The sequence below is a fragment of the Salarias fasciatus genome, chromosome 14 (assembly GCF_902148845.1).
Source record: "Salarias fasciatus chromosome 14, fSalaFa1.1, whole genome shotgun sequence".
NCBI classification, from domain to species: Eukaryota; Metazoa; Chordata; class Actinopteri; order Blenniiformes; family Blenniidae; genus Salarias; species Salarias fasciatus.
The window spans coordinates 31,346,834-31,372,053 of record NC_043758.1 but is presented as its reverse complement, the minus strand read 5'-3'; the positions used below and the strand labels follow the sequence as shown (position 1 = coordinate 31,372,053).

At 46.5% G+C, this 25,220-nt stretch overlaps 1 protein-coding gene across 4 annotated transcripts in view; it reads left to right on the top strand.

Moving 5' to 3' along the window:
* phldb1b (pleckstrin homology-like domain, family B, member 1b) overlaps window positions 1-25,220 on the top strand; it is a 72,460-nt gene that overhangs the window by 44,890 nt on the left and 2,350 nt on the right. The window contains exons 7-23 of one of the 4 annotated variants that reach the window (XM_030109364.1): window positions 4,933-5,256; window positions 6,507-6,644; window positions 6,851-6,988; window positions 8,111-8,239; window positions 10,909-11,064; window positions 11,148-11,258; window positions 11,388-11,477; window positions 11,645-11,779; window positions 12,407-12,505; window positions 16,782-16,883; window positions 17,152-17,254; window positions 17,994-18,038; window positions 19,654-19,969; window positions 20,077-20,167; window positions 21,479-21,625; window positions 22,278-22,497; window positions 23,821-23,906. In XM_030109364.1, coding sequence (XP_029965224.1) covers window positions 4,933-5,256; window positions 6,507-6,644; window positions 6,851-6,988; window positions 8,111-8,239; window positions 10,909-11,064; window positions 11,148-11,258; window positions 11,388-11,477; window positions 11,645-11,779; window positions 12,407-12,505; window positions 16,782-16,883; window positions 17,152-17,254; window positions 17,994-18,038; window positions 19,654-19,969; window positions 20,077-20,167; window positions 21,479-21,625; window positions 22,278-22,497; window positions 23,821-23,906 — 2,430 coding nt within the window. The remainder of the gene's footprint in view (window positions 1-4,932; window positions 5,257-6,506; window positions 6,645-6,850; window positions 6,989-8,110; window positions 8,240-10,908; window positions 11,065-11,147; window positions 11,259-11,387; window positions 11,478-11,644; window positions 11,780-12,406; window positions 12,506-16,781; window positions 16,884-17,151; window positions 17,255-17,993; window positions 18,039-19,653; window positions 19,970-20,076; window positions 20,168-21,478; window positions 21,626-22,277; window positions 22,498-23,820; window positions 23,907-25,220) is intronic. The other 3 variants (XM_030109365.1, XM_030109366.1, XM_030109367.1) reach the window with 3 other exon arrangements.

The following is a 25,220-nucleotide window of genomic DNA, read 5'->3' as shown; positions in this document are numbered from 1 at the left end:
TGGAACGTTGCATAAACAAGATCAATACATTTCTCTCTCTCTTTCTTGTGAAGCCAGGCAAAAATAGACGATCACTGTTCATTCCTTCAGTCATCAATACGTCTTTAACGACTGGCTGAATGACGAACGAGTCCATTTGTCTTGACCCAGTTAAATAATAACAAAATCCATTGATCTGCCACAGCTTACTGTTGCATCACCCGAACACAGTTTGACGCCATCTAAGCTAACTGGTCTTGATTTTCTTGCTCAAGTTTTGCCGAGGAGTGAAGTTCTGACTGATTTCAAACATGTCTGTGTGAGTACGCACACTGATGCCACTTTCATGTCTGTGCTTACATGTCAGTTTTAATTGGATCCTGAAGTGGAGACTCAATCATTAGGTGTTCGTCTCAAAGCGCTGCTGATAGTAGAGATCTTCTTTTCTCACAGCTTCAAGTAACAACAGTGTTTTAGGTGCTTCAGCTTCTGCGCAGCGAAATTACTGCAATTTGACCAGTTCACAAGAAGCTAATTGCAGCTCAGTGTTCATTTCAAGCCTGGATCGGCAGCTTGAGACTGACTCCATCCAGCTCAGTCGTCAGGAGAGCTGCCGCCCCCCGCCAAGGGCACCCGAGAGCCTGAGGAATGTGCGAACGTGAGCTGGAGCTCAGATAACTGTGGGATTTCAGACATTCCTGAACAATCTGCTGGCTGACAATTGTTTAGCCCTCCTGTCTGATCGACTCCGAGTCTGGAGGACTTTCACCCTGCACCCAGACTTGCTGTAAAAGCTCTTCTGTGGGATTTATACAGGCTGCATACCCGGCTAATAAAGCAGCTCTGACTACCGACTGTAAGAGTTGATGGTTCTAAGGAACTCTGTTCAGTTGCTGAGGATTGCCTCAAGACAAAAGGCTATTTCATCATTTTATCACATTTGCAAAATTGTTTTTCTTCATGTTGTAAAGCACTGAGTCAGAAGATGCTCGTAATGACTCATCAAAGAAGAGATTATGTCTACTTTCCTGTAGACGCCCGTTAAAGATTACTACAGTGTGCAAATACACGACTTTCAGGAGAGTTAAGTCAAACCACTGCGTGTTTGTGTTCATCTCACTGAATACTGGTGCAGACGGTGTGACTTGGCCTTCTGTTAAATTCCTCTTTAAAAGTCTGCAGCACGGGATCAACAACCGAGGCTTTGATAAGTATTAACAAATAATCGGCTTTAGTGAAAGGTTTGTATTGATAATTTTGAATTTACTGCCATTACTGCCGTATAGCAGGTGCAGTTTCAGGTACTGACGTGATTTTGTATCATGCGCGGATTTGAGTTGAGCATAAAAATGTTTTTGCTGACCATCAGCTGACAGTCTGAGTTGGACATGTGTCCAAACAGATTAGCTTGGTCGTTAGCCGGTATTTAAAGTGTTAGGGTTAGAAAGTGCTTAAATTCCAGCAGGCCAAACAGAAACACTAATTAAACATATGACTTGGAAGTAATAAGAAGGGTCAGGAGAAAAATACCTAACATATAAAGAATGAGACCAAGGAAACACATGAAATGCAAAAATGTTATCCAACAGCTTCAACGTACTGACGCTTGAACTCTTCTTTCTGCATCTTCTACATCTAAATTACTAAGTAGCTCCAAGTTTCCACCAATAGTCAGACACTGAATTTGAATTGTAAGTTTATCTCCATCATTGTGGATCAACCAAATAATAAATTTCAAAATAAAAGGAAAATGTGTCATAGGAACCTCTCTGACTGTTCAGTTTCTCATCTGAATGTGAGAAACGTCGATGCTCTGATACCGTCACCCTCCATCCTTCTGGGGCCTTGGTGGGAGGTTGGTGTGGTGCATTGTTGTCAAACTGTTGGGTGGAGTCAGTTGATGTTCCTCCTGGTGAAAAACCAGTGTTTGTTCATCTGTCTTCTGTCTTGACTTGAAAACCTCCAAGGGTTGAGCCGCTCAACGTGTCCGTCATGAGAGTGAGTAAAGTCTCCTCTGTTCTCACTGAGGCTCATCTGATATTGGTTCATGAATTACTGTAGGTTAAAGGTTTGGACGTGTAATTTTCCCATCGGAATTGTAAATCTTTAAGAGCAGCAAAGATTATGTTCACGTTGGGTGTCCATCAGAGAGTTGTGGTAGTGTTAGGACTGCTGCCTTAAGGGCAGCTTTCCAGGCAGGTTGTTGTAAAAACGGGATGATTGATTGCTAAAGATTCATGAGCTTGTAAATCAAAGTTTTCCTTTTCTTTCGTCGAGCAGACAAGGATTTCTTTGACATCTTGGTCCAACTTCTTGTTTTATTTGGTAGCTGATCAGTTTCATTTTGAAAACTGTAACTCTAAAATGGCTTTGATTGTAAAGTTATAGTCAGTGTCTCCATATCCTAACGCATCCAGTTCCTTGGAATGAGCATTTGGTAATAAATCCAGAGGGTGGAGCTCGAAATCAGCAAACTGGAAAATACCAAGAGCAGTCTGAAAGTCTCTTTCAAGACAATAAGAAGCCAATGAAAATCCAATATGATACCAGCAGTCGGAGGTTACACTAATGTTGATATTGAAAGATTGATCTGAAAATATTTAAAATAACGATGTCAAAGGTCGCACAGTTGTTCTTTGAGAACTTCTGCTATCTTTTATTTGCTAGTAGTCTCGACACTGCCCCCATGACTGTTGGTGTTACTGCAAGACATGCGCTTTATTCAGGAGACGGACAGAAATAAGGATACAATTAAGATGGGGCTTAGGGTTAGATGTGCCATTTTTTTTTAATTTACTTCTGACAGCATTTACACGATGACGTTTTGAGTGAAAATAGAATTTTTGTGTTTTCGTTTCAGAAAAGTTTGACTTATGCAGCAATGGCAGAAATGCTGAAAGCAATGTAGTTGGCAAGCCAGACCACGAGTTTATGCTGTTGGAGAATTTTGCAACATGTGTGACAGAACAATACTCTGTGAACATTAAAGATGGATCTGCACAGACATTTGAATGGATGAATGAAGAATTGTGTGCTGCTCCTACTCTCAACAATAAACTAAAAAGCTACCAAGTCCCAGGAGAATATGGACCGGGGGTTATGAAAGGAGTCGGAGCTTGAGTGTTTCTAGAAAGTGTCATTTTCCCTCGTCTACACGACAGCTGAGCTCGAACGGTTTCGTAAAGCTCCATCTTGGTCTGAACACTATTGTCATGTCAACAAACAACTAAAACACAAAAAGCTTTTTGTGTTTTAATTTGGAATTGGGCCTAACTGGTGGCGGTCCAGCTCCAAGCCGTGTCCTGAGCTTCCGGTCGTTCCCAGTGATGTGTGAGGATCTAGGGTTTGTGAATGACTATATGAATCCAGGCTGCTGATGAAGACAAACGTGTCACATAAGCAAAGTCCGTTTCCTCTCACATTTGGGTGACCCCATTCAAACCCGGTGAAAACACCTTGCTTTAATACCAGAACATGTTTATTTCCAAGTGGGACGTGGGAGCTTGGCATGAAGTAACAGGACCGGGATTAACGCTCAGTCCTGCTGTTGTACCTAGAAACCCAGAAACCTTCAGACTCGGTGGATTTCTCTGAGCTCCTGCAGCAAAAACAATAACTGCCACCTCTGGCATTTGAAGGAACCACATGAGAAAACTGTGTTCGCACAAATCTGTCAACGCACTCTTGATCAGAACCATCATTTCGGCGTAGTTTGCTGATGTCAAGCATCAGAGTTGGTGTTGATTTATGCTGTGGCCAAACGCTTCTGAAGGCTGTGACATGCGTGCCGGAGCTTTCTACTTATCCGTCAGACAGGTTTGCTCGCCTCGGGACTGTCTGGCAATCACATGCGACAATTTCAATCAGCGTTCCCGACCAAAATGAGACAGGCGTGAGCGCTCTAATCAGAGAGCGCGCATGCTGAAGCAGATGTTGAGTAGGAGGACTCCTGGAGCCGCCAGTCAAAATGCAAAGTTCCACTCTGTTGTAGTGAATGCAAAACACAGTTGCCCAAAAGGGTCTTTTACTCCCACCCACTCAGTTAGCAGCTAAGTGGTCCCAGATTACAGGTTGAAGCTGATGGTGGGGTTGCAGGCAGCTCTTCATCATGCAGATGTTCCCACAGCTGGGAAGCGTCGCCGGATGAGGGAGTGGACGCACCGGGGCGTGAGTGTCTCCGGCTCACCAAGTCCTCCCACGTGATGAGGAGCAGATTGGACACGAGTCCTGCGATTGTTAAGAAAACCTTCGTCATGTTAACAACAGTCACAAATGATTGGTTGGACTTGTGATCGTGCATTTTCTTTTTATTTAAATGCTTTCAGTGGAGATCACAGTCAAAATATACAAGTACATGTACATGTGATGGAGGTGGATTCGCTGAAGACTCCCTGTTTTAATCAAGATGAGATGAAGTCGGTGTAGCTGCTGTCTGACCTCCGACGCTGAAGGCTCGTTTATAGACAGGAATACTGATTCGGTGGTCAGAGGTCTCTCAAACCCCACATAGGTGGGCCGACCTCTGCTGACCCCTCCCTGGATGACCACATGCCTGAGCACAGCGGTAACGGCTGGCTCTTCCCTGCATGGTCGGTGTAGCATGTGGTTCCACACCTGGTCTGACCCGAAGGAAGAGGAAACTGATGGGTGATGACAGGAGTTTTAGGGATTTCAGGAAATACCAGCGAACACTTTATACCCATTTTCAGACTGTAAAGAATAAACTGACAAGCTGAGAAATCTCCATGCTGAATCAGCTAATCGGCCGCAGGCAGCATCAGGCCTGCTCTCTGCTTCCATCTCGGTTCCTTTCAGATTTGCTATCAGCCGCTGCTGCGGCGTCGTCAACCAACTCCACGTCCAGGAAATTAAACTGAGCCCCGCTTGAGAGTATCTGACGCAGACTTTGAGGTGAACAGTGTGAATAATCCATCTGGGTGTGTTTTCCTGCAGGAGAGACAGCGACTGGAGACCATCCTCAACCTCTGTGCGGAGTACAACAAAGGAGAGAGCGTGGGCCCGGACGCCCAGGGCCCGGTGAGGGCGGGCTTCCCCGGGGGTCTGCCGGACGGCTCGGGACGGAGACCGTCCGTGGACAACCTGTTCGGGGGGCCGGCGTCCCCGGCGGCGCTGCGCCTGGCGCAGCGGCAGCGGGAGAGCGACGAGGAGAATCTGAAGGAGGAGTGCAGCAGCACGGAGAGCACCCATCACGAGGTGAGGGCGTCCTCGGCTCCCGGCGCGGCGGCGGCGGCGGCGCTGCTCAATGGAGACCAGCAGGTCAGAGGACACGCCCCCTCACCTCAGGCACCGCCCATCTGCACGCTCACCTGCAGCTCGGCGCCGGCATGGCTTCGTCTCTTCAGCACTGTGCTCTCCATTTATCTGCAGCTCCATCATACATCCAACCGCAAAACCCTCAAACTCCATCCGAGCTGGAGGGTCGCGTCAGTTATAGTGCAACAAATAGAGAGGTTACTGAAAACAGGTCATTTTAAACATTCTATCATGACACAAAACTTCAAAGTCGAGGTGAAGTTCTCGTTCTTAAATGTGAAATTGGAAGTAAAAATAAAACAAATGGGCACTATACATATTTGATATAAGTATACAAAGTATTTTTTGCCTGCTAATGCAAATATTCTTCTTCTTCAACTTTTTCTTCTGCCGCTACTTCCTGTGGCAGGTAGCTTACTTTTTCCCAGGAGTGTTTTACAAGATTTAAATGGCAAGATATGCGGAAAAAATTGTAACAGTAGCAAGTAGTGTTTTCATGGTAAGTGTCAAGAGTTTGAGGAATCTGCTTCATAAAGCACTTATTGAAATACATGGAAATGTAGATTGTACATTACATATTAGATATTATTTGATAACAAATTACACAGCGACTTTTTTCAAGCTCTAAATAGTGAAATATGTAAGAATTGATTCACTTGAACACTTTAAAATGCATTTATAATATAAATATGGCATATAAAGGATTCATGCTGGCGTTAATAGTCATAAGTTTGTAAAAACTGCAGCAGGAAGTGTTGAAATTCCCCTTTTTTCATTTTCTTTCAATAATAAAGGATATCGTGATTTGACTTTTACAAATTCTGAACTGCTGAAAGTTTGAAATAAGCAGGAAAAAATAAATACAACTATACTTTTTGTAAACAAAACCCAATTCTATGATTTCGCATGTTAAAAAAAAGTTTATTATGAAGAAATGACCTTGTGTAAATCTAGAGAGTATAAGTAATCGTTTCCAATAGGGTTGAGAACATTTGGTCAGGAGAAATTATTTCATTTGCCATCAAAACAAGTGCTTAAGTTTATGGTGAGATTTGTTCTTCTGAGTAACAGTGTTCTTTCTCTTGCCTCTAACGTTTGTTCATCATGCATGTTGATGTACGTGTTGTTTCCATGCTGCTTTGCATGAGATGTGAGCATCAAATATGTTATGAGAACTGAGATCATTGAACAGCTTCAGTGTGTGTGATTTTCACTGTTCTGGTCAATGTGCCCCCCCCTCCCCCGCCATGCAGCATGAGGACTCGTCCAGCGCCGGCCGTCTGGAGCTCAGCTACCTGGAGGATGAACGGGTCCGCGTTCTGGCTCGCATCGACGAGCTCAAATCCCGCCTGACGGAGCTAGAGCAGCAGCTGCAGGAGTCCAAGCAGGAGGTGAGGGGGGGGGGGGAAATGGGGCCAGCGAGGGTCAGCAGGGTCACTGTTATCGATTTAGAAGTTATTGTTGTCATGGAAGTTATTAAAAAAGTTATTATTGCCACAGAAGTTATCATTGTTGAAGGTATTGAAGAACCTATTGTTAATGTAGAAGCTGTCTCTGTCGAAGTGATGGTTATATAACCCCCCCGCCCCCCTCCCAGGCGGAGATGGAGCGTGCCTTGCTGCAGGGCGAGAGGCAGGCCGAGCTGGACCAGATCGAGTCTGAGACGGACATCATCGCTCAGCTGCAGCACAAGCTGGACGAGCTGGAGAGCGCCATCCAGAGGGAGAAGGACAAGGTACGGGGGGAGGCGGGGAGGGACAGAAGACACAGACACACCGACTGCCTGAGCTGTCTCCGTCCTTCAGGGGCTCTTCCACTCCCTCCTGGTTCTTCACGCGTCACAGAATCGTCCAATCGCAGAGCTCTGTTCAGAACTGCTCTCGCATGGTCCCGTCTTGGTTTTTAAATCCTTTTAAATCCTCTAACAACGATCCATTAACCACTAATTTCCTCTCTGCTTCTTCACAACTCACTCTTCTTCTTTGTTTCACTCGTTTCTCCACCTTCAGCTTTGTTTCTGTGGAGAATTTCATCCAGTATCAAACGACCGAAGGCACATGAGACGTTTTATTATGATACTTGGACCACACTTTCAAGAAAGTTTGGATGTAAAACGGAACAAAAACGGGAAATAAAATCCAAAAGTTCTGCATATATATGAAATTCATACAAAAATAGCATACACAAAACATTGTGATGAAATGACTTCTCACAGCTAAAGAGGCTGATTTTCACCTCAACTTTGACTTCACTGTGTAGACAAACACGCTCTCAGACGTAAAGATGCAGATTCACAGGACTTTAGAGTTGGAGTCTATAAAGCCATTTAGAGTGAAAACTCTAAAGCAGGAGTGGATTTCTGGTTACACTGATGTAAAATCAGTGTAATTTATGAGAAAAGAAGAAAAACAGCCCAATACTGGATAGTGACAGTCGTCCCAGGACGATCACTCCTCCTCTGCTCCTTCATCACATCCAGGTCCGGTTTATATGACTCCCCCTTCCTTCAGCAAATCCAATAACTGCAACATTCGTATCGATTGCTGAGCATGAAACTGGAGCAGCGCCCAGGAGAGACGGCGACCCTCTGCGTCAAAACTCACTCACACTTCAGATGTGTTGACGGTGCAGGGAACTCCTCAGACGATGATACACTGTGCTCATAAAGCGATGGACACACACTCCAGTCTCACCTTTCTTGTCTGAAGCTGCAGTCACTGCTACACCCCACCCCCCCTTGTCTAACACCGGGAAGCTTTCTATTTGCATGGCGTGATTTTTTTAGCATCTCTCTCCTCCGTCTGTGTGCGCTGCGGTCCATCCATCCTGTGTGTGGGTGTGTGTTGTGTCTTTCTAGGAGAGGGCTAATGTTGAGGCCGAGCGCCGGGCCCTGCAGAGCCTCCAGGAGGGCTACGCTGAGCTGAAGAACCAGCTCCATAACTGCCCCGAGTCCCTGCGGGAGCACTTGCAGGAACAGCTCAAGAGGGTGGGTCGTCAGTCGAAGCAGGAGCACCGAGACCACCTCCCAACTCCTCCTCCTCCTCCTCCTCCTCCCTGTCGCCTGTAGCCTTCACTACTTACTACACACAACACACACACCAGTCACCACTTCCTACACAACACACACACACATACACACATGCAAAACACTATTCAAGTCTCAAAATCTGAGCTCATAGAAACTGATTATTTTAGTTTTTCGCCCTCAAAATCTTCTTAAACCGATAAATCTACAACCTGTTTGAGTCACAGTAGTTTGCAACACTGCTCCAATGCCCCCAACAACCTGTGAAAATCTCTCCTAAAGTTTTTTTTTCTAATATTCTCAGCCTAGTTTTATTCCCAACACTGTAGAGTAAAATAGTTCTTCTGCTCATGTTCAAGTAGATCGACAACAACGTTGTGTGCAGTTCAGTTAGAAAAACACATAAAATGCAAAATGAAAAAAATGCAGCCTTTTCACTTGAAACAGTGTTCTGTAACTGGAGCCCTTGCCGTTGTGCATGCTTTCCAACATTATTTTTCTTACGAAAGCATGAATATCTGCTGTTTCCAATTGAATTTTTAGAATCAAATGCTCCAGTCTGTTTTCCGTGAGCTAAGCCTCAGTTATAAAACAAAAACTGTGGCAAAGCTGGAAGAATTGACGTTGGTCTGTTTTCCAGCAGGCGCTCATCTAAATGTCAAGCATCTGTTTTTGGTCCTCATCTTAGTTACCTACAAAGAATTTTGCGTTCAGTTAAAAAATAGAGCAACATGAGGGCCCTGTCAGCCCAGCCGACCGCAGCTTTCTCCACATACCACAGCACATAGTGCTACTGGAACCTTTGGCCCCTGAGCGGGGGGTCCACTGCATGGAACACACACACACACACACACACACTGTAATTCCTCTGGCCAGACGTGCGGTTGCCACCGGCAGCAGGAATTCTCCCTCCTCCACACCACACCTCCGTGCCAGTGGACCCTGGCTCCACTCGGGCCTCTGCGGAGGTCGACCCGCCCGGCACTGCATGTGTGAATCCGATGTGCATCTCTCTCGTGATTTGTCATGGCTCACATCATTTGTATAACTGCTGACTAATCGATTAACATAGGCCCTGACTAGCTCCATCGTCTGCCTCCCCTCTGCTCTCACACTCTGACTGCTCTTCTGAAAATCAACGCTCGCCACTGCCTCTGATTCAGGGAGGGAAGGGAAGTAGGAGGAAGGAGAAGTTCTGTATTCCACTGATGTTATTTCTTATATTTAGAGAAGTGGGCTCTTCTTATAGTTTGGATATTGTGTATGTCAAATGTTCTTTTTTTAAGGCACGGATGTAGAAGTTCTTGTTACCTTTGCAGAAGTTTTTATTTGTTGTAGAAGTTACCGCCATACACAGAACTGCTGTCTTCATGCAAGTTATTTGTTGTTATATCATTGAAATTATTGCAATTGCTAAGGAAGTTAAATATTTTTGTAAAACTTATTGCCATAAGTTGTCGTTGTAAAAGTCACTGCTCTCATTGAAATTATTGCTGTTGTGGTAGTTGTCAGTATTTCTGTAGAAGTTGTTGTGATCATAGAAGTTATCCATATCATAGGAGTGATCACCGTAGAAGTTTTTTTCTAAGTTGCTGATATTTAATCGCCTGCTGATGATACACGTTGCAGTTTCCTGTCTTTTTCTGACCCTTTGCCTCACATTAGGAGAGCAGCAGTCAGCAGGTTTTACATGTTTCTAACCTTCTATAGCTAAATTTTAAAAGTAGGTTTTTATAATCGACAGGTGTGAGTTTACGGGCTCAGCCAGCGAGCCAGAAATAGTTTTCACTGTTCAGCAGGATGGAATTGGAACAAGAGCCCAATGTGTTTGGGGTTCAGGCTTCCAGTTTGGATTGGACTGTGACTGAAAGTGACTGAGTTCATCAGTTTGAGCCGTTTGGTTCTTCCAGTGATTTAACTCTGCTGGTGACACAAACACACTGATGCCTGTTTCCAAATGCAGCTGAAATGAGTGACGTTTGGACTGTTTGTAATCTGCCTTAATGTGTTAAAAACGACAAATTTGCACTTTAATCCAAACCACAATATTATATTTTCTTGTAACAAAAACCTTCATATCAGCTCAGATTGTAAAAAGTGTATTTTTTCTGGTTTTATTTGCCTTGTGAAATCTAACTAGGCAACAATAAAGCCTCGTGACATAGAACTGGACAAGAGTTTAGAATAGATCTTAGAAATTTCAATAAATTTTAACTAAAGCATCCTGAGTTATAGAACGTGCAGGTGTTTAATAAATAAGATCTTAAACATATTCTTGCATCGTATTTTGTGGTGCTGAGATGTTGGAGGGAGGAGTAATTCAGATAATCCATCAGTTTGTGGTCCTTTAACGTTCAGAATGACATGATTTCAGCTTTTATTTTCTGTCAGATGTAGATAATAGATGAGAAAAGTTTCCTGAATGTGGATGACCCTCCTCTGCTTCATGTGTTTGGGTGAATCTGACCCTCGGCTGGTTTGAGACCCCTGAGTTTAGCCCCCTGTTAGCATGTTCTTCATGGCTGTCTCAATATTTCATTTTTCATTTTTTGCTTTGCTTGAACTGCTGAGACTGGCTGAGTTTTCCTCAGTGTGTGACGCTGTGTGGGTTCGGTGTGGGCCCCCATCAGGATGGAGAGGCCCTGGAGGCGGGCACCAAGAAGTTCGAGGACCTGGAGTTCCAGCAGCTGGAGAGGGAGAGCAGCCTGGAGGAGGAGCGGGAAACCATCAGCCAGCAGCTGGTCCAGGAGAGAGCCGAGTACCACTGCAGCGTGGCGAAGAGGAAGGTGGGCGGGATCCGGGCGGATCGGCGAGCACGGGGCGTCCGTCCCCTTTGTGTCTCGCTGAAGGTTCCGTCTGTCGTCCTCAGGAGAAGGTGTCTGCGCTGGAGAGCCAGGCCAGCCAGCTGGGTCTGCAGGCGTCGCAGGAGTGTGAGCGGCTGGCCAAGGACAGGACGCTCACGCTGCAGATGCTCCAGAAGGTAGTCAACATACCAAAACCGCCTTTACACCACGCTTCCAAGAGGAACTCCTCATTTTTACATTTTTTTTTTTTTTTTATTTGTGCTGCAGATTACTGTACCTCTTAACAGAATGTGTCTTTCTTGCAGGAGAAGGAGAGGCTGACCGCCCTGGAGAAGAGGTACCACAGCCTGACGGGAGGAAAGGGCTTCCCCAAGTCTTCCACCGCCATGAGGGAGGTGAGAACGTCGCCCGGTCCGGAAGGAGCTCAGAATCAGACGCTCTCTCATCTCTCACTCATTTCACTCGGTTCCTCTCTAAACCTCCTGGACCGTCTGAGTGTTTAATTGAGGTTAACGTGGAGTTTTCTCTGGGAACTAAAAGTTTGCTGTGACTGTGGGAACAGGAAGTGCTCCACTGGGGCGAGGCCGACCTGTTGCTGGAGGACGTCCTCTCCTCCCAGCTCTCCCTCTGCCCAGCCTCTCCTCCATACTTACATCCCTCCCTTTCCTGTCGGTTGTACCCCAGCAGCCCGACGGAGGTAACCACACTAACCCCTCCTCCTCCTCCTCTTCCTCCTCCTCCTCCTCCTGCTGCATGAAGCCCACCACCTCCTCCCCGCTCATCCTAACCCATCCAGTGCTGCTGAGCTTTGAAGTTGTGGGTGTTTTTGGCGTTTACCTGGAGACCCCCAGTGTCTGCCGTGTGTTTGAACCCCCCCCCGAGGCCTCGCTGTCCATCAGCCTCTGTGCCGTGTTCGTTTCAGTGTGACGCCAGCACCAGCAACCCAATCACCAGAGTTAGCCCGATGCAGCCAATGACTTTAGCTCCTCAGCTCGCACACCAGCGATGCTACCTGCCACACAGCGTCGACGCGAATTTCTGCGTTTCCACTTGAACTCGTTGCCCTTTAGTTTTTCCCCTCCAGCTCTCGGTTGGTTGGTTCCCATCCTTTTCAGGCGTTATTTAGCAAGACTCTGCTGACTTGACAGCGGCAGACTAGACTCCCTGATGAAGTGCGTGCTGGTGGTCGTCTTGCACAGTGGCGTGAGCTGTGTGGGCGTGCTGCTGTATGTGTGTTTGTGTGTGTGTGTGTGTGTGTGTGTGTGTGTGTGTGTGTGTGTCCGTGGCTCTGTCCTCACTGCTTCTCACCCTGTCCGGCGTTCAGGAGAACAACAAGATGTTGGGCGGATGCCACCAGAGCAGCAAAGCCAACTCTCAGGGCCGCTCGTTTGCCATAGACGCTGCGTTATCCGGCGCCCGCGAGGTACCGTCTCCGTGTCCGTGTCCGTGTCCGCCCCCCCCTCTGTGTGTTTCCTGTCTTCTGTTGCCTCGCTGCTCCCCCTGCTGGTCGTGCATCACATCAGGGTCAATAAATGTTGACCTGGTCTGATTTATTCTGAGATTTAATTCCCTAAAATAACATTTGTATTTCGAAATATTTTATTACTGACATACTTCCTGTTGAATATTTCACAGCTGAAAACAATGGAATTAGATTTAAGATAAGATTAAAAATTTGGCGGTAAAGAATAAAATATTATTCACATAATATAGAAAAGGAATAATTTATGTGTGTATATATATATGTGTATATGTATATATATATATATATATATATATATATATATATATATATATATGCAGTTAAAAAAATATTATGTATACCCCACTTGAAAATTATGTGTACAAAGTAATACACAATATAAATGAGTACATCAATAATCTACAATAAAGTATATATAGTATAGAAAATAAATGAATATGAAACATTTCTAAAAGTTACGTATAAAATTACCATGAATGCATTTCCTAACTATTTAAACATTTGACATATTGTCCATGTGTATCGATATAAAAGATTAAATTTAAGCTTTCTGAGTGTAATGAATGGGACACTTTTATTTATTTATTTATTTTTAAGTTTTTTCTTAATGTAATTGAAACACTATTTTTTTAAAGAAAATTCATAAAAGTATGTAAACGGTGTCAGTTTAACAAAGTGTCAATTATTAAAGTTTCAGCCATATGAAAAAGCCATGTTTGCCTGTAATTTATTGTGTTTTCCAGACCATAAATCACTGTGAGTTAGTCGTGTATCTGGTCGTTTGATTTGTATCAGAAATTATGCCAGCAGCTACCACCTGGGACCACTGGATGTCACTGTTTGACAACAGAAAGCTGCTACAGCACCACAGGAAATCCTGCTGAGCTAGAACAATGTCCTCAATAAAGGAAAATCTAAACAGCAGAATTTAAAGTAAAAACAAAAAACAGAGTTTGGAGTGTGAGAGGAAATAAAAGGATTATCAGCAGTTACGTCTGGAAATGAAGACTAACTGTGACTTCTAAATGTTGTTTATCATCTCCGTGACACATTTCTGATGACTTATAATCTAGAAAATACGGTAATTCACAAAGCAGGGACGCAGAGTGTGAGTCAGATGAAGTGTGTATGTGTGTGTGTGTGTGTGTGTGTGTGTGTGTGTGTGTGTCCGTCCCTCCTGCTGATGTGGTGTCTCTCTTCCGCTCCTGCTGAAGGAGTATGTGACGGTGGGCCAGTTGTCTCAGATGTTCGGGATGCCCAAAGTGGAGTCGTCCCCCACCTCCCCGCTTCGCCAGCCGCCGCCGCCGCCGTGTGGAGGGGCCGACCCCGTCTTCTCCTGCCTCCCCCCCTCTCCTCACGGCTCCTCCCTCTCTCTCTCTGTGGAGGTGTGTGCTGCCCCTCCCTCTCCCTGCTCCCTCCTCCCTCACCCTTTACCTCTCGGTCGTACCAGGCCAGCTTGAAGCTCTGTGCTGTTCTCCTCCTCATATCTCCTGAAAAGCTGCAAACCTTGAAACATGTTCCAGTATTAGAAGGGCTTTAACCTCGGCGTGTCCTACAGTTAATATTAAATACAATAGAAATAGACTAAAATAAGACTTCACACACAAATCCACTAGACATTAGAGGTTGATTGTTAGGAAAGATTTTCCGATAAAAGCAGTTTTAAGTGGGGACCGTCTGTCTGATTCCAGCAGCTCAAACATCAGTGCTCGCGGTTTTATTACGACACTCTCAAGGCTCTGTTTGCACCACGATGTTATCAAGTGAAAGTGGAAAACTTTCGCGGTGTTTTGGGTGTTCGTTTGCACGACGTCGGTGCTCGGAGCCACTGAAAACAGCTCCCAAAAGGAACTTTGTGAAAATGTGAAAAGGACACCGTTTTAAGCATATCTGCCGTTTCCATGGAAACGGACATATTTTTCAAAAACGTGTCAACGCCAAGCACGATAACAATGTGAAACGTAGTGGTGTAAACGGGGCCTTCGCCGCCCGGTGACTCTCCTCACCTCCGTGTCTGGAGGTGACGGAGGCCGCGGCGTGAGACGGAGTGGTGGTTTAATTAACGAGAGCTCAGAGGAACTTAAATGTTCTCCTGTGTGGAACTGGGTCACTGCAGCAGCAGCAGCAGCAGCAGCAGCAGCCTGGAATTAAACCACAGAAATGTAAAACAGGGATTCGGCTCGCTGCAGGCTACACAGCACAACGCAGCTCACAACTATAAAGCGCTGAAGGAATAATTTTCAAAGTATTAGAGAAAATAAAGCGGGGTGGGGGGGTGTAATTACAGCTTTTGAGGGTGTGTAAAACCAACGTCTCTGTCCTGTTCCTGCTGTCTGTGAATGCTTTCTAACCTCCTCTGCTGGTTTCCTCTGCTCGCCGCCCCTGCAGCACCACTCTGAGGCCAGTAGGCCTCGCCTCCCCAAGCTAGATTTAGAGCAGTGGTACCAGGAGCTGATGGCCGGCTCCGGCCTCCTCTGCTCCCCCCCCCTGCCCGCCAAGCCCCTGTCGGCCCACCGGCCTGTGCTGCAGGTAGAAGCGCTTCTTTTCTACTCTTTTCTACTCACTCCTTCATGCTGCTGCTCTCAGTTTCTGGAAGGAGGAGGACTGTGTGTGTTTATGTATTAACCTGACTGTCTCTGTGTAATAAAGCCCAAAACGTACTAACTTGCCAATAGTGTGATAAAATATTTGAAATAATTTAGTGAATGATTGAAGGAGCTTTAAAAAAATCCGTTCACAATGTAATAACTGCGACCAAAATTGTAATAATACATAAACAAAACAGTTTTTCGTGGAAGAAAAACCCTTTTTCATGAGGATTTTTGAAGTTTGATGATGAAAAATAAATGTCGATGGCTTCATTCATTCTCTGAGGAGACAGCTCGCTCTCCACGATGGCTGGAAACAATCTATTTTATTGCATTATTTACAAGCTACTACATTATTGGTTTTTGCAGTGCTGTACCATATATCTCAAACCATTCAAACATCAGCATGGACAATATGCATATACTAATATATTATATTGACAAAAGTACTTGCTCGTCTGTCTTCACATTCATATGAACTGGAGTAACCTTCCACCCTTTGCAGCTACAGCAACTTCGTCTCTTATAAGTCTTTCTAGTGTGTTTATGGGGGTTTGGGGCCATTTCTGAGGCCAGACTCTGCTGTGGGAAGGCCGAGGCTCGCAGTCTGCTCTAATTCATCCCAGAGGTGTTCTGCTGGGTTTTGGTCTGGACCCTGCAGGCCAGTCAGACCGGACTGTCCAGGTCTTCACGGATCTTGCTCTGGTGCTCAGTCATGTTGGAACAGGAGCGAAGAGGCCTTTTCCCACATGAAATTCTCCAAAATTATTTTCGCCCACTGAAGCTTCCAGATGTTTTAACTGGAATGAAGGAGCTGAATGGAGCCACATGGATCCTGACTGTTTCATTGCATTTTCTTGTTTTCAGGTTGTGATTCATGAAGTAAAATATCAACCATTAAATCTGAAGAACGATGGGAGAAACTCGGTTTATATTGTGTAAATCAGAATCGTGTGTTACTTCCTCAGTTTCATCAGACGATGAAACATCAGCGATGTCGACTCTTGAATCTGAACCTCAGCTTTGAGATTAAAAACCTCCATTAGATCCAGACGCGACGTCTTAATTTGCATCTAATGAAATCTAAATGAAAAGGTTTTCAGTGAGGGGAGCTGTCGGAGCTCATGTTGTTGCTGTGCGCTGCGGGCTCCAGATCTTCTTTGTTCTGTTATTTTTGGTGTTCTACATGAAGCCCGTTTATGTTCCCCAAATCTCCGCCCGTAGCGAGAGACCACCGCACACTTCAATCACCGGCTCCACTGCATGATCGCTCCGGAGTCGTTACTTTGAACATTAAGTCGTTCTCCGCAGACTCTGATTAACTGAAATGGGCCCGATCAAAGAGGCGAGGCTGACGTTCCAGGTGTGTGTCTGATACCGAGGCCCCGTTCACAGCTGAAACCGCAAAGCTCCCGTTGCATTGTGGGTATCCGTTTACACGGCAGCGGGCCTCGACGCTGCTGGGGACGTAACGTTCATTGTAAATGTGCATCATCTTCTGCATGTGTGTGTGTGGCTTCATTACAAAAACAGCTCCATCGTTTTGAGCGTTGTGGTGTGAACAGGTTCCGAGGTGAACTCCTCTTCAGATCCGACGTGTGTGTTCATGTGTGTGTCGGCTCCCTCAGGTGTTTCGGTCCAAACTGGACAGCGATCCCGGCCTCAAACCCGGCTCCTCGTCTCCTCTGCAGCTGGGAGCGGCGACGCTGGGACGCAACAGCAGCTCCAAGGTGACGCTCAATCCCCCTGAACTGCATCTCACTCACAGTTAGACTCTAGATTTGCATTTCTTTCACGTCACTCGTCTCCCAGCTGAAATTCAAAACAAGGCGTATCAGAGAAGCAACATATACACACACACTCACAAACCACGCCTTCAACACATTAATCACAGCAAAACGGGAGAATTTCAGTGGAATAAGATGTTGAACTCTTTTTTTAGAACTCGGATTAAAAAGTGACACTGTGACGTTAAATGTGTTTCCTCCTCCTCCTCAGAGCCCCCTGCTGACTGTGGGCAGTACTGGAAGCCTGCCCAGGAATCTGGCTGCCACCCTGCAGGACATCGAGACCAAGCGTCAGCTGGCTCTGCAGCAGAAAGGTAACCAGTCCATCAGAGGATCCAGATTAAAAAGTCAGGATCAATAGTCCAATTTAACCTGATATCGGCAATTTGTATCCTCTCAGATGATTGTTCGTCTGAAACTGGATGCCTCCCTGTTAACAGTCAAATGAATCCTAACAGCCCACCTCATTATCTTAGCGTAATTTGACTCCAGCCTCATCCCCAGACCTTTGCTCTGGTGTGTCGCTCCATTTCCAAAACTCACCAACAGCCCCTGCTACTGGCCCAACATGAGAAGTACATCATCAGCAGTGGCTGCGTAAACATGAAACTTTTCTGAAACGACAACGTTGTCGTGGAAACGGGGCCTCAGGAGAAAACAGCACCAACCGTCTGATTATGAAGAGTGGAAACCGCTGCAGGCGGAGCTGCTCTGGCTTCTGTTGTGATCACCGCTGGTGTGGAAGCTTTTCTTCATTGAGATGGATGTATGCGTGTGTGTGTGTGTGTGTGTGTCGGTGCGTTGAAGACAGTTGCTGCCGCTGTGTTCTGTGACTAAACGGATCAGAGTGAAGCAGCGCGGCGTTCTCAGCCGGCTGCACGCCCACCAGAGCAAACCACAGCGTCTGCACTCCTGCTTATTCTGTGTGTGTGTGTGTGTGTGTGTGTGTGTGTGTGTGTGTGTGTGTGTGTGTGTGTGTGTGTGTGTGTGTGTGTGTGTGTGTGTGTGTGTGTGTGTGTGTGTGTGTGTGTGTGTGTGTGTGTGTGGCCACAGAGCTCCAGACGATCAGGCAGATCACCATAGAGGAATTCCCAGCAGGTAGACGATCATCGTGTACTGCAGCCCGTGACTCTTTTATTTTACCCAGCAGGACCTCACCCCACCTCACCTCCACCCTCTCCTCACTCTCACTCCTCTCTGCTGTCTCTTAACCAGTCACAGGTCTGAAATCAACGGTTTGCCTCTCAAGTCAATAAAAAAACGCCGAAGTTCCACTCATTATGTGACTAAAGGACTACATGCCAATAGTAGGATACCAGTTGGACTGTGGCAGTGAAGATGAAGCTCAATATAACCGGGTCCAGATGTCACAGTTACAGAGAAAATGTGTGGAAATGTCCAACATTGTCCCGTTAGCATTAATCTCTGTCCACAGCTCAATGCTGGATTCGAAAATAATGGTCATTTTAGAGCGGAATTAGGCTTTATTCGGATTTATAGAGGAATTAAAAAGTCCCACGTAAACACATGGACTGTTTGTCCCTAGAGCGCCCAGATTATAGAGCATCTTCTAAAATCTTCTAACTTTAGACAAACCTCATGAGAGAACTATCTGCAATTCCATTTTGCACTGAATAATCTGTATCTGGTGAAGACATCGCACTTTCGTCGCTCACACAGGTCCACACATGTTTGCATTAGCACCTGAAGTTAAACTATAAATGTAGAAGTTTTGACTCCACAGAGCTTAAATTCTCTTTCTGGATTTCTCTATAAAAGTTACAGGAATACCCTGTTAATACTTTTTGGATTTCTTTCTACTTGTCACTGTGATTGATTCGCTTCAATACTTAGCTTGGACATAATATGTGATAAATAAGACTACTTTAGGGAATGTTTTTGTGCTCTGAGGGTTTGTTCTCCCAGATAACAGTGCTCTGTCACTCGGCCCGGACTTTCTCCACCACATTGGCAGCAGCAGCGTTTCAGATCTGAACGGACACTTGTGTTTACGTTTTGTGCCTCTGACTGAAATACTTAGCCTGTTAATTAATCATTTGTACATCTTTTTTGGGATTAATCCGCCTTTTCGCTGTGCGTACTGCCTGTAGTGCTAGTTATGGAGGCATTGTGTCACCGTGGTTACAGCTTCGCGTCGCGTTGAGATCGACGGTTCGACTGTCCAAACGGAGTCGGCGGCCTGTCTGAGGAGGGAGGTTCTGACGCGTTGATTCGTCCATCAAAGGAACATTTGCCAGCGGTTGACACTCGGCTGCCGTTAATTTCAGACCGTCTCCTTCTCCTTCGCTCTCTGGTGTGTCATTAACTTTCCTCCTCACTTGATTTCTTTTCATCTCCAGCCTGTCTGCGAGCTCCATTCCTCTTTTTCTTCTTCCATCAATCTTCCATGAACGTTCCTGCTGCTGGAGAATAAATCATGCATGCTCAGAGTTGGAGCTGGGATTTGTGTGTGTGTGTGTGTATGTGTGAGCGGTCTGGTGGAGTTCTTGACTTGGGCTTGTTTGGCGCCATGTGGGTTTTGGTGGATCCCTCTGAAAGCACATCCCAGGATGTGCAGTGCATGATGGGAAGGCTTCGTGTTGGGTTCTGGAATCGGTGTCCTGGTTTGGCTCGGTGTTTGGTGATGAGATCCGCTCCTCGCTTGGCTCCAGAGACACCCGTTGACCCCGCCCCCCCGCTGTCGCCCCCGCAGGCCAGCAGGTGATCGACGAGCAGCGCCGCCGCCTGGCCGAGCTGAAGCAGCGCGCCGCCGCCGAGGCGCAGTGCCAGTGGGAGGCGCTGCACGGCTCGCAGCCCCACCTCCTGGCCTCGTCCTCGCCGTCGCCCTCCTACTCGCCCGTCATGGCCTACAGCCCGGCGCCGCTGGTGCACCACTCCATCCTGCACCACCAGCCGCCGCCCGGCGGGGAGCAGCCCTACGACACCCTGAGCCTGGAGAGCTCCGACAGCATGGACACCAGCATCTCCACCGGGAACAACTCCGCCTGCTCCCCCGACAACATGTCCAGGTACGACCGACGACACACACACACACACACACACACACTCACAGATGAAAGCCAACGTCCTGCAGGTGGACAGAGAGGTGAAGGTGTGTGTGTGTGTGTGTGCTCAGTGCCGGAGGAGCCGACGCTCTGAAGATCGAAGAGATGGAGAAAATGCTGAAGGAGGCGCAGCTGGAGAAAGCCAGGCTCATCGAGTCCCGGGTAAGACGCCGCACTTCAAACGAGAGCCGTGATTACCCCGCCTGCGCCGAGCGGCCCCGCGGACCCGCGTCCAGAACGGCGGTTTGAAGGCTAACGGAGGATGACAGCGACCGCCGGCCCTCGGCCGCCCGGCGAAACAGAAAAGGCCATTAGAGCGTCCAATCTCCCGCTCCTATTGTTCACGTCTGAATCCAATTCACGACGCCTCCAGACCCGTTCAGACGAAACTCCTTAATATGCCGTAACTGTCTCCTTCTGCCAAAACACCTGCAAAGGTTTTCTTTTTTTAAAAAGCGCTCCGTCGTATCTCAGGTTCAGGTTCCGTCTTAACGGAGCTGAGAGGAAAATGACGAAAGGAGGCGGCTCGGTGGAAATGCGCCGAGAAGAAGACTTTAGTTTACAGCTGAGGTTCGCTTTGTGATAAATATAAGCTCTTATGATTCAGACCGTGTTCGTCTCTGATGTTTGACTTTTCCTCTTCTAAATAACGGTGAGCTTTCACTTGTCACTGATTTACACCAGCCCTGTTCTCTCAGCCCTTTGGAAGTATAGCGGTCAGTCAGCCGTTGTCTTTCAGTTTCCAAAATGTTAATCATTTAATTTAATTTGATTTGATTTGATAACCATTAAATATAAATATTTAACATTCTTCATTTAGTCTTTAATTAATTGCTTTTTTACTTTTATCTTTCTTATATGAAACACAGAAATTCTCATTAACCCCCGTCTGTAAGCACGATGATATCGAGTTAACAGGAAATCAGCTCTACGTCAGCCTGAGAGAAAGTTTAAAGTCATTTTAAAGCTCAGAGATTTCATTGTTGTGCAGAAATGTCGTTACTGTGACAGTATTTCATATTTACTGGTCGCGTTACAGAAGTCTCCAGGCTTCCAGCTGATGCTAATCTGCAGCTAAATAACAAATCAAACGGACGTTAACGTCATCTGCATAAAGATTCTTCCTCATCTCATTTCGTGCAGTTTCACTCTCCACCCTGAGTTTTAAAGCAGGAGTTTGTTGAATAAAGAAGCGTTTCATGTGTTTTAAACATCTTATTCTCCCTCCAGATGACAGTTTTTCTTCTCTCTCTTCAAACCGCCGTCGATTCTCCCCGTTAAAGCCCGGTTTGTGTGCATGAGTGAATGATTGGAGCCTCCGCGGCGTTGAAAAGCCGGCTGCACGGTGGCCTCGCTCTTCGCCCAGCAGGGAACAATGTGCATGAATGTATGAGCGGCGAGGCGGCGCCTCGCTGCGAAGAAGAAGAAGAGCAGAGATGAAACGGCCCTTTAATGAAAGGCGCTCTCCTGCAGGAGCGAGAGAGCCTGGCTCGCCGTCAGATGCTGGAGGAGGAGAGGCGGAGGAGGGAGGAGGCCGAGAAGAGGCTGCAGGACGAAACTTTCCACCGACAGCAGCTCGTGGAGAAGGAGGTCAAGCTGAGGGCCAAGAACTTCTCCCAGGTCAGTCCAATCCAGTCTGCATGCTGCCAGTAATGTGAAATTATTCCAGCTGTCAGCGAAAAGCAGGACGAGTGTGTGTGTCTGTGTGTGTGTGGGGGGCGGCCGCGTTCAGTCGGACTGCCGTCACGGTCAAATCCACCAAATCCCAGAATTCACAGCAGTGCAGAATCCACCTGCATGGCTCCGCATTTCCATAAATCACACATGTTGGAATTTAGATGAGTCTTCTGTAGCTGGCTTTAGCCATGCCTAGCCAGAAAAAACATGTTTTTTAATATACTTTATAAATGCTAATCTTAGTTAATTTGCAATATGTTGCCGATGTACTTAGATATTCAGTCAAAATCAGCTTAAAGAAAATGATTGACGTGAGCCGATTGACCTGATCTGTGATGTAATACCACACTCTACCACTAGATGGTGCGGTGAGTCACTGCACAAAAACAAACACGTGCTTTTTCTCTAATTAATTGGAATTAGAAAGGTCTGATTTCATGACATTGTGTATATATATATATATAAGTGTATCATCGTGTGGAGCTGAAGAGAAGAGACAGGCGGTGGTTTCAGGTTGTACTCGTCGTCGTGCGATCGCAGCTCGTTTTGCTCGTTTTTGACAGCAGCGTGTTGTGCTCGCCCCCCCTCCGTCCAGGCTCGCCCCATGACCAGGTACCTGCCCATCCGGAAGGAGGAGTTCGACCTGCGCTCGCACGTGGAGTCGTCGGGCCACAGCGTGGAGACGTGCTACAACGTCATCCTCACCGAGAAGATGTGCAAGGGCTACCTGGTGAAGATGGGCGGCAAGATCAAGTCCTGGAAGAAGCGCTGGTTCGTCTTCGACCGCCTCAAGCGGACCTTCTCCTACTACGTGGGTAAGCGTTCCTCCTCCTGCGCCGGGTCTGCGTGTCGGCGAGCAGCCGGCGGCTCGTTACCGTAGGAACTCTGAGGCTGTTTTTAAAGTGTGCTCAGCAGCCGAGGAAGACGAGGACGAGCCTTCATCCTGTTCCCGTTTCTGTCGGCTCAGCAGCCACCGTTTGCTCCAAACCCTCATTAAAGCCCAGCTGTGACACCTTCTGCAAACTGCTTCAGATTCAGGAACATTTCTGCTTTAAATGTGTTTGTTTTCTGGATTTGTTGTTGCTGGATTTCTTGACACTTTTTAAAGAAAAAGTCTTTTAAAAGTCTCATTACAGCAGAAAATGTGATAAAATATGGAAGTCAGACCTCCGACTCTTCATTGATCCAGATTTATTTTTTTGTTTGTATTTTTTTATTTTAATGAAACGTCTCTTTTGGTCATAAAGTTTTGCCGACCGCTGCTCTGATCTCCTGTAATGCGTCAAAACAGAAACACCAAACTTGTGGTGGCTTTCTGCTGTGGGTTTCCATGACAACGGCAGCCACAGTGTGCGGAAGCCACTTCTCGACTGCAACGTCTGCAAAACGCCGGCTGCTTGAAGGTGCTAGGAGAAAGTCAGAGAGGCGGTTAGATGTGGCCCATCAGCGTTGCAGTGGTTTGGCGGTGCGGGGGGCTTGAGGGACCCCGGTTGGAGCCCGTTGAAGGGGGTCCTGAAACCCCCCTCGTTGGGATGCGCCGCCGCTCACCAGGCTGATTGAGATGCTCCGCTCGCTCTTCCCTCTGCCGACCTTGAGCGAGCGGCGAGCGCCAACATCTCGGCGTGGCGCGGCGCGGCGTGGCCACGCCCCGAGCCGGGGCGCGCCGCCGCCAGCAGACGCAGATGCTCACGCAGGGCTATTTGAATGCTAAAGAGGTCATTAGCAGATAATAGCGGCGTATTAAGAGGAAAAGTGTTATTCCTGGAAATGAAGGCGGCGTCTCCACCTCACTTCTCTCAAGTTGGCTGGCGGAGTGTTTTGTGCCTGGAGGTGGGAGCGGGCTGCCGAGTTCCCCACCGGTTCCTCACTGCAGTTCTGCAGTGGCTGATGAAACAAACTGCAATCGTGAACCGGAGGAGCGTAAGAATGCAGCCCGGCCTGAAAACACAATGAGAGCTCGGCGGCTGCTCCGACAACACCCCCGAAAAGAAAAGTGCTGCGCTTGTCTTTCTCCATACGTCAACACAAAGCCGCAGATTGGTCACGATCAAAGTTTTGATTCCCTCTCGCTGTCTGTGACCAAACACCCCCCCCCCCCCTCCTCCCCCTCCTCCTCCTCCTCCTCCTCCCCCCTGCAGACAAACACGAGACCAAGCTGAAGGGGGTCATCTACTTCCAGGCCATCGAGGAGGTTTACTACGACCACCTGCGCAGCGCCTCAAAGGTACTGTGTGTGTGTGTGTGTGTGTGTGTGTGTGTGTGTGTGTGTGTGTGTGTGTGTGTGTGTGTGTGTGTGTGTGTGTGTGTGTGTGTGTGTGTGTGTGTGTGTGTGTGTGTGTGTGTGTGTGTGTGTGTGTGTGTGTGTTACATTTTTGAAAATTTTGTCAAACTAAGATACATTTTTACAGGGGAAAGAAATGGGGTTAAAAAACTAACGAAATCAATGTTTTTGTTGGTGCCACAACACAGTTCACAAAGCAAACTTTCAGTGTTGTGAAAAGAGACTCTGCAACCGTTTGTAACGAATAAGATGAATCTTATCTCAAGATTTTTAGTTTTTTGAGATTATTTTTTTCAAACATTTAGCCTTAACTTTTGTCCAAACAAACATTTCCATGAAAACTTTTGTCCCTTACTTTATTCTTTAAAATGATAAATTTGATAAATGGATTTTTTTTAATTCCCACAATTTTGTTTGACAGTTTTTCTAATTGCTATTGTTTTTTTTTATTATAAGTGTTGTGTTTTGGTTCTTGTGGATTTACAACTTTATTCTTAGCATTCTGTCTTTTTTATAAAATGAAGTAGATTTTGACTTCATGGTGTTGTTCTTTGTTCCTTTTTGTGAGTTTTTATATCTCAGCTCCAAAGTTCAACAAACATTTTAAAAAGGTAACGGGAGCAGTTTAATTCATTGAGCTTTTCCAAACTTAAATAAAAGTCAGATTTAGAGTGAAGAACATTTCCACACATGTCAGTACTGTACAGAGCTCCGCCCCCAACGATGTGATTGGCTGAGAGGAAGCAGAAAGCCAGTCAGTTCAGAAACATTTAAAACACGAAGATGTGAGGAAAGAAAAGGAAACATGAACAGGAAATTAACTGTTTATCACTTTATAAGGTGATAATTTCTCATTAGAGCTGCTGAGGATCAACATAACAGGAATTTACCACCAGTACTCTTCAGCACTCGTCTTCCTCCTCCTCTTCCTCTTCTTCTTCTTCTTCTCGTTGACATGAGGCTGTTGTGTGACTGCTCCACTCTCCCCGAGATCCTCTGATCAGCTTTGATTCCTCCCGTCACTTCCAATGTCACGTTACACACGCGCACCCTCGCACGCACACACACACACACACACACACACGCGTCAGCTCAGCACAAAGCGAGGCTTCCATTAGCATCAGACACATCTGAAGAAGTGGCTTAGAGGTTCATTAAAACAAGTTATTTGAACTTCAGAGCCGTTGTGGACGAGCGAAGTGGAGTAATCACATTACTTTAGAGGTGGAGTAATCACATTACTTTAGAGAAGGAACC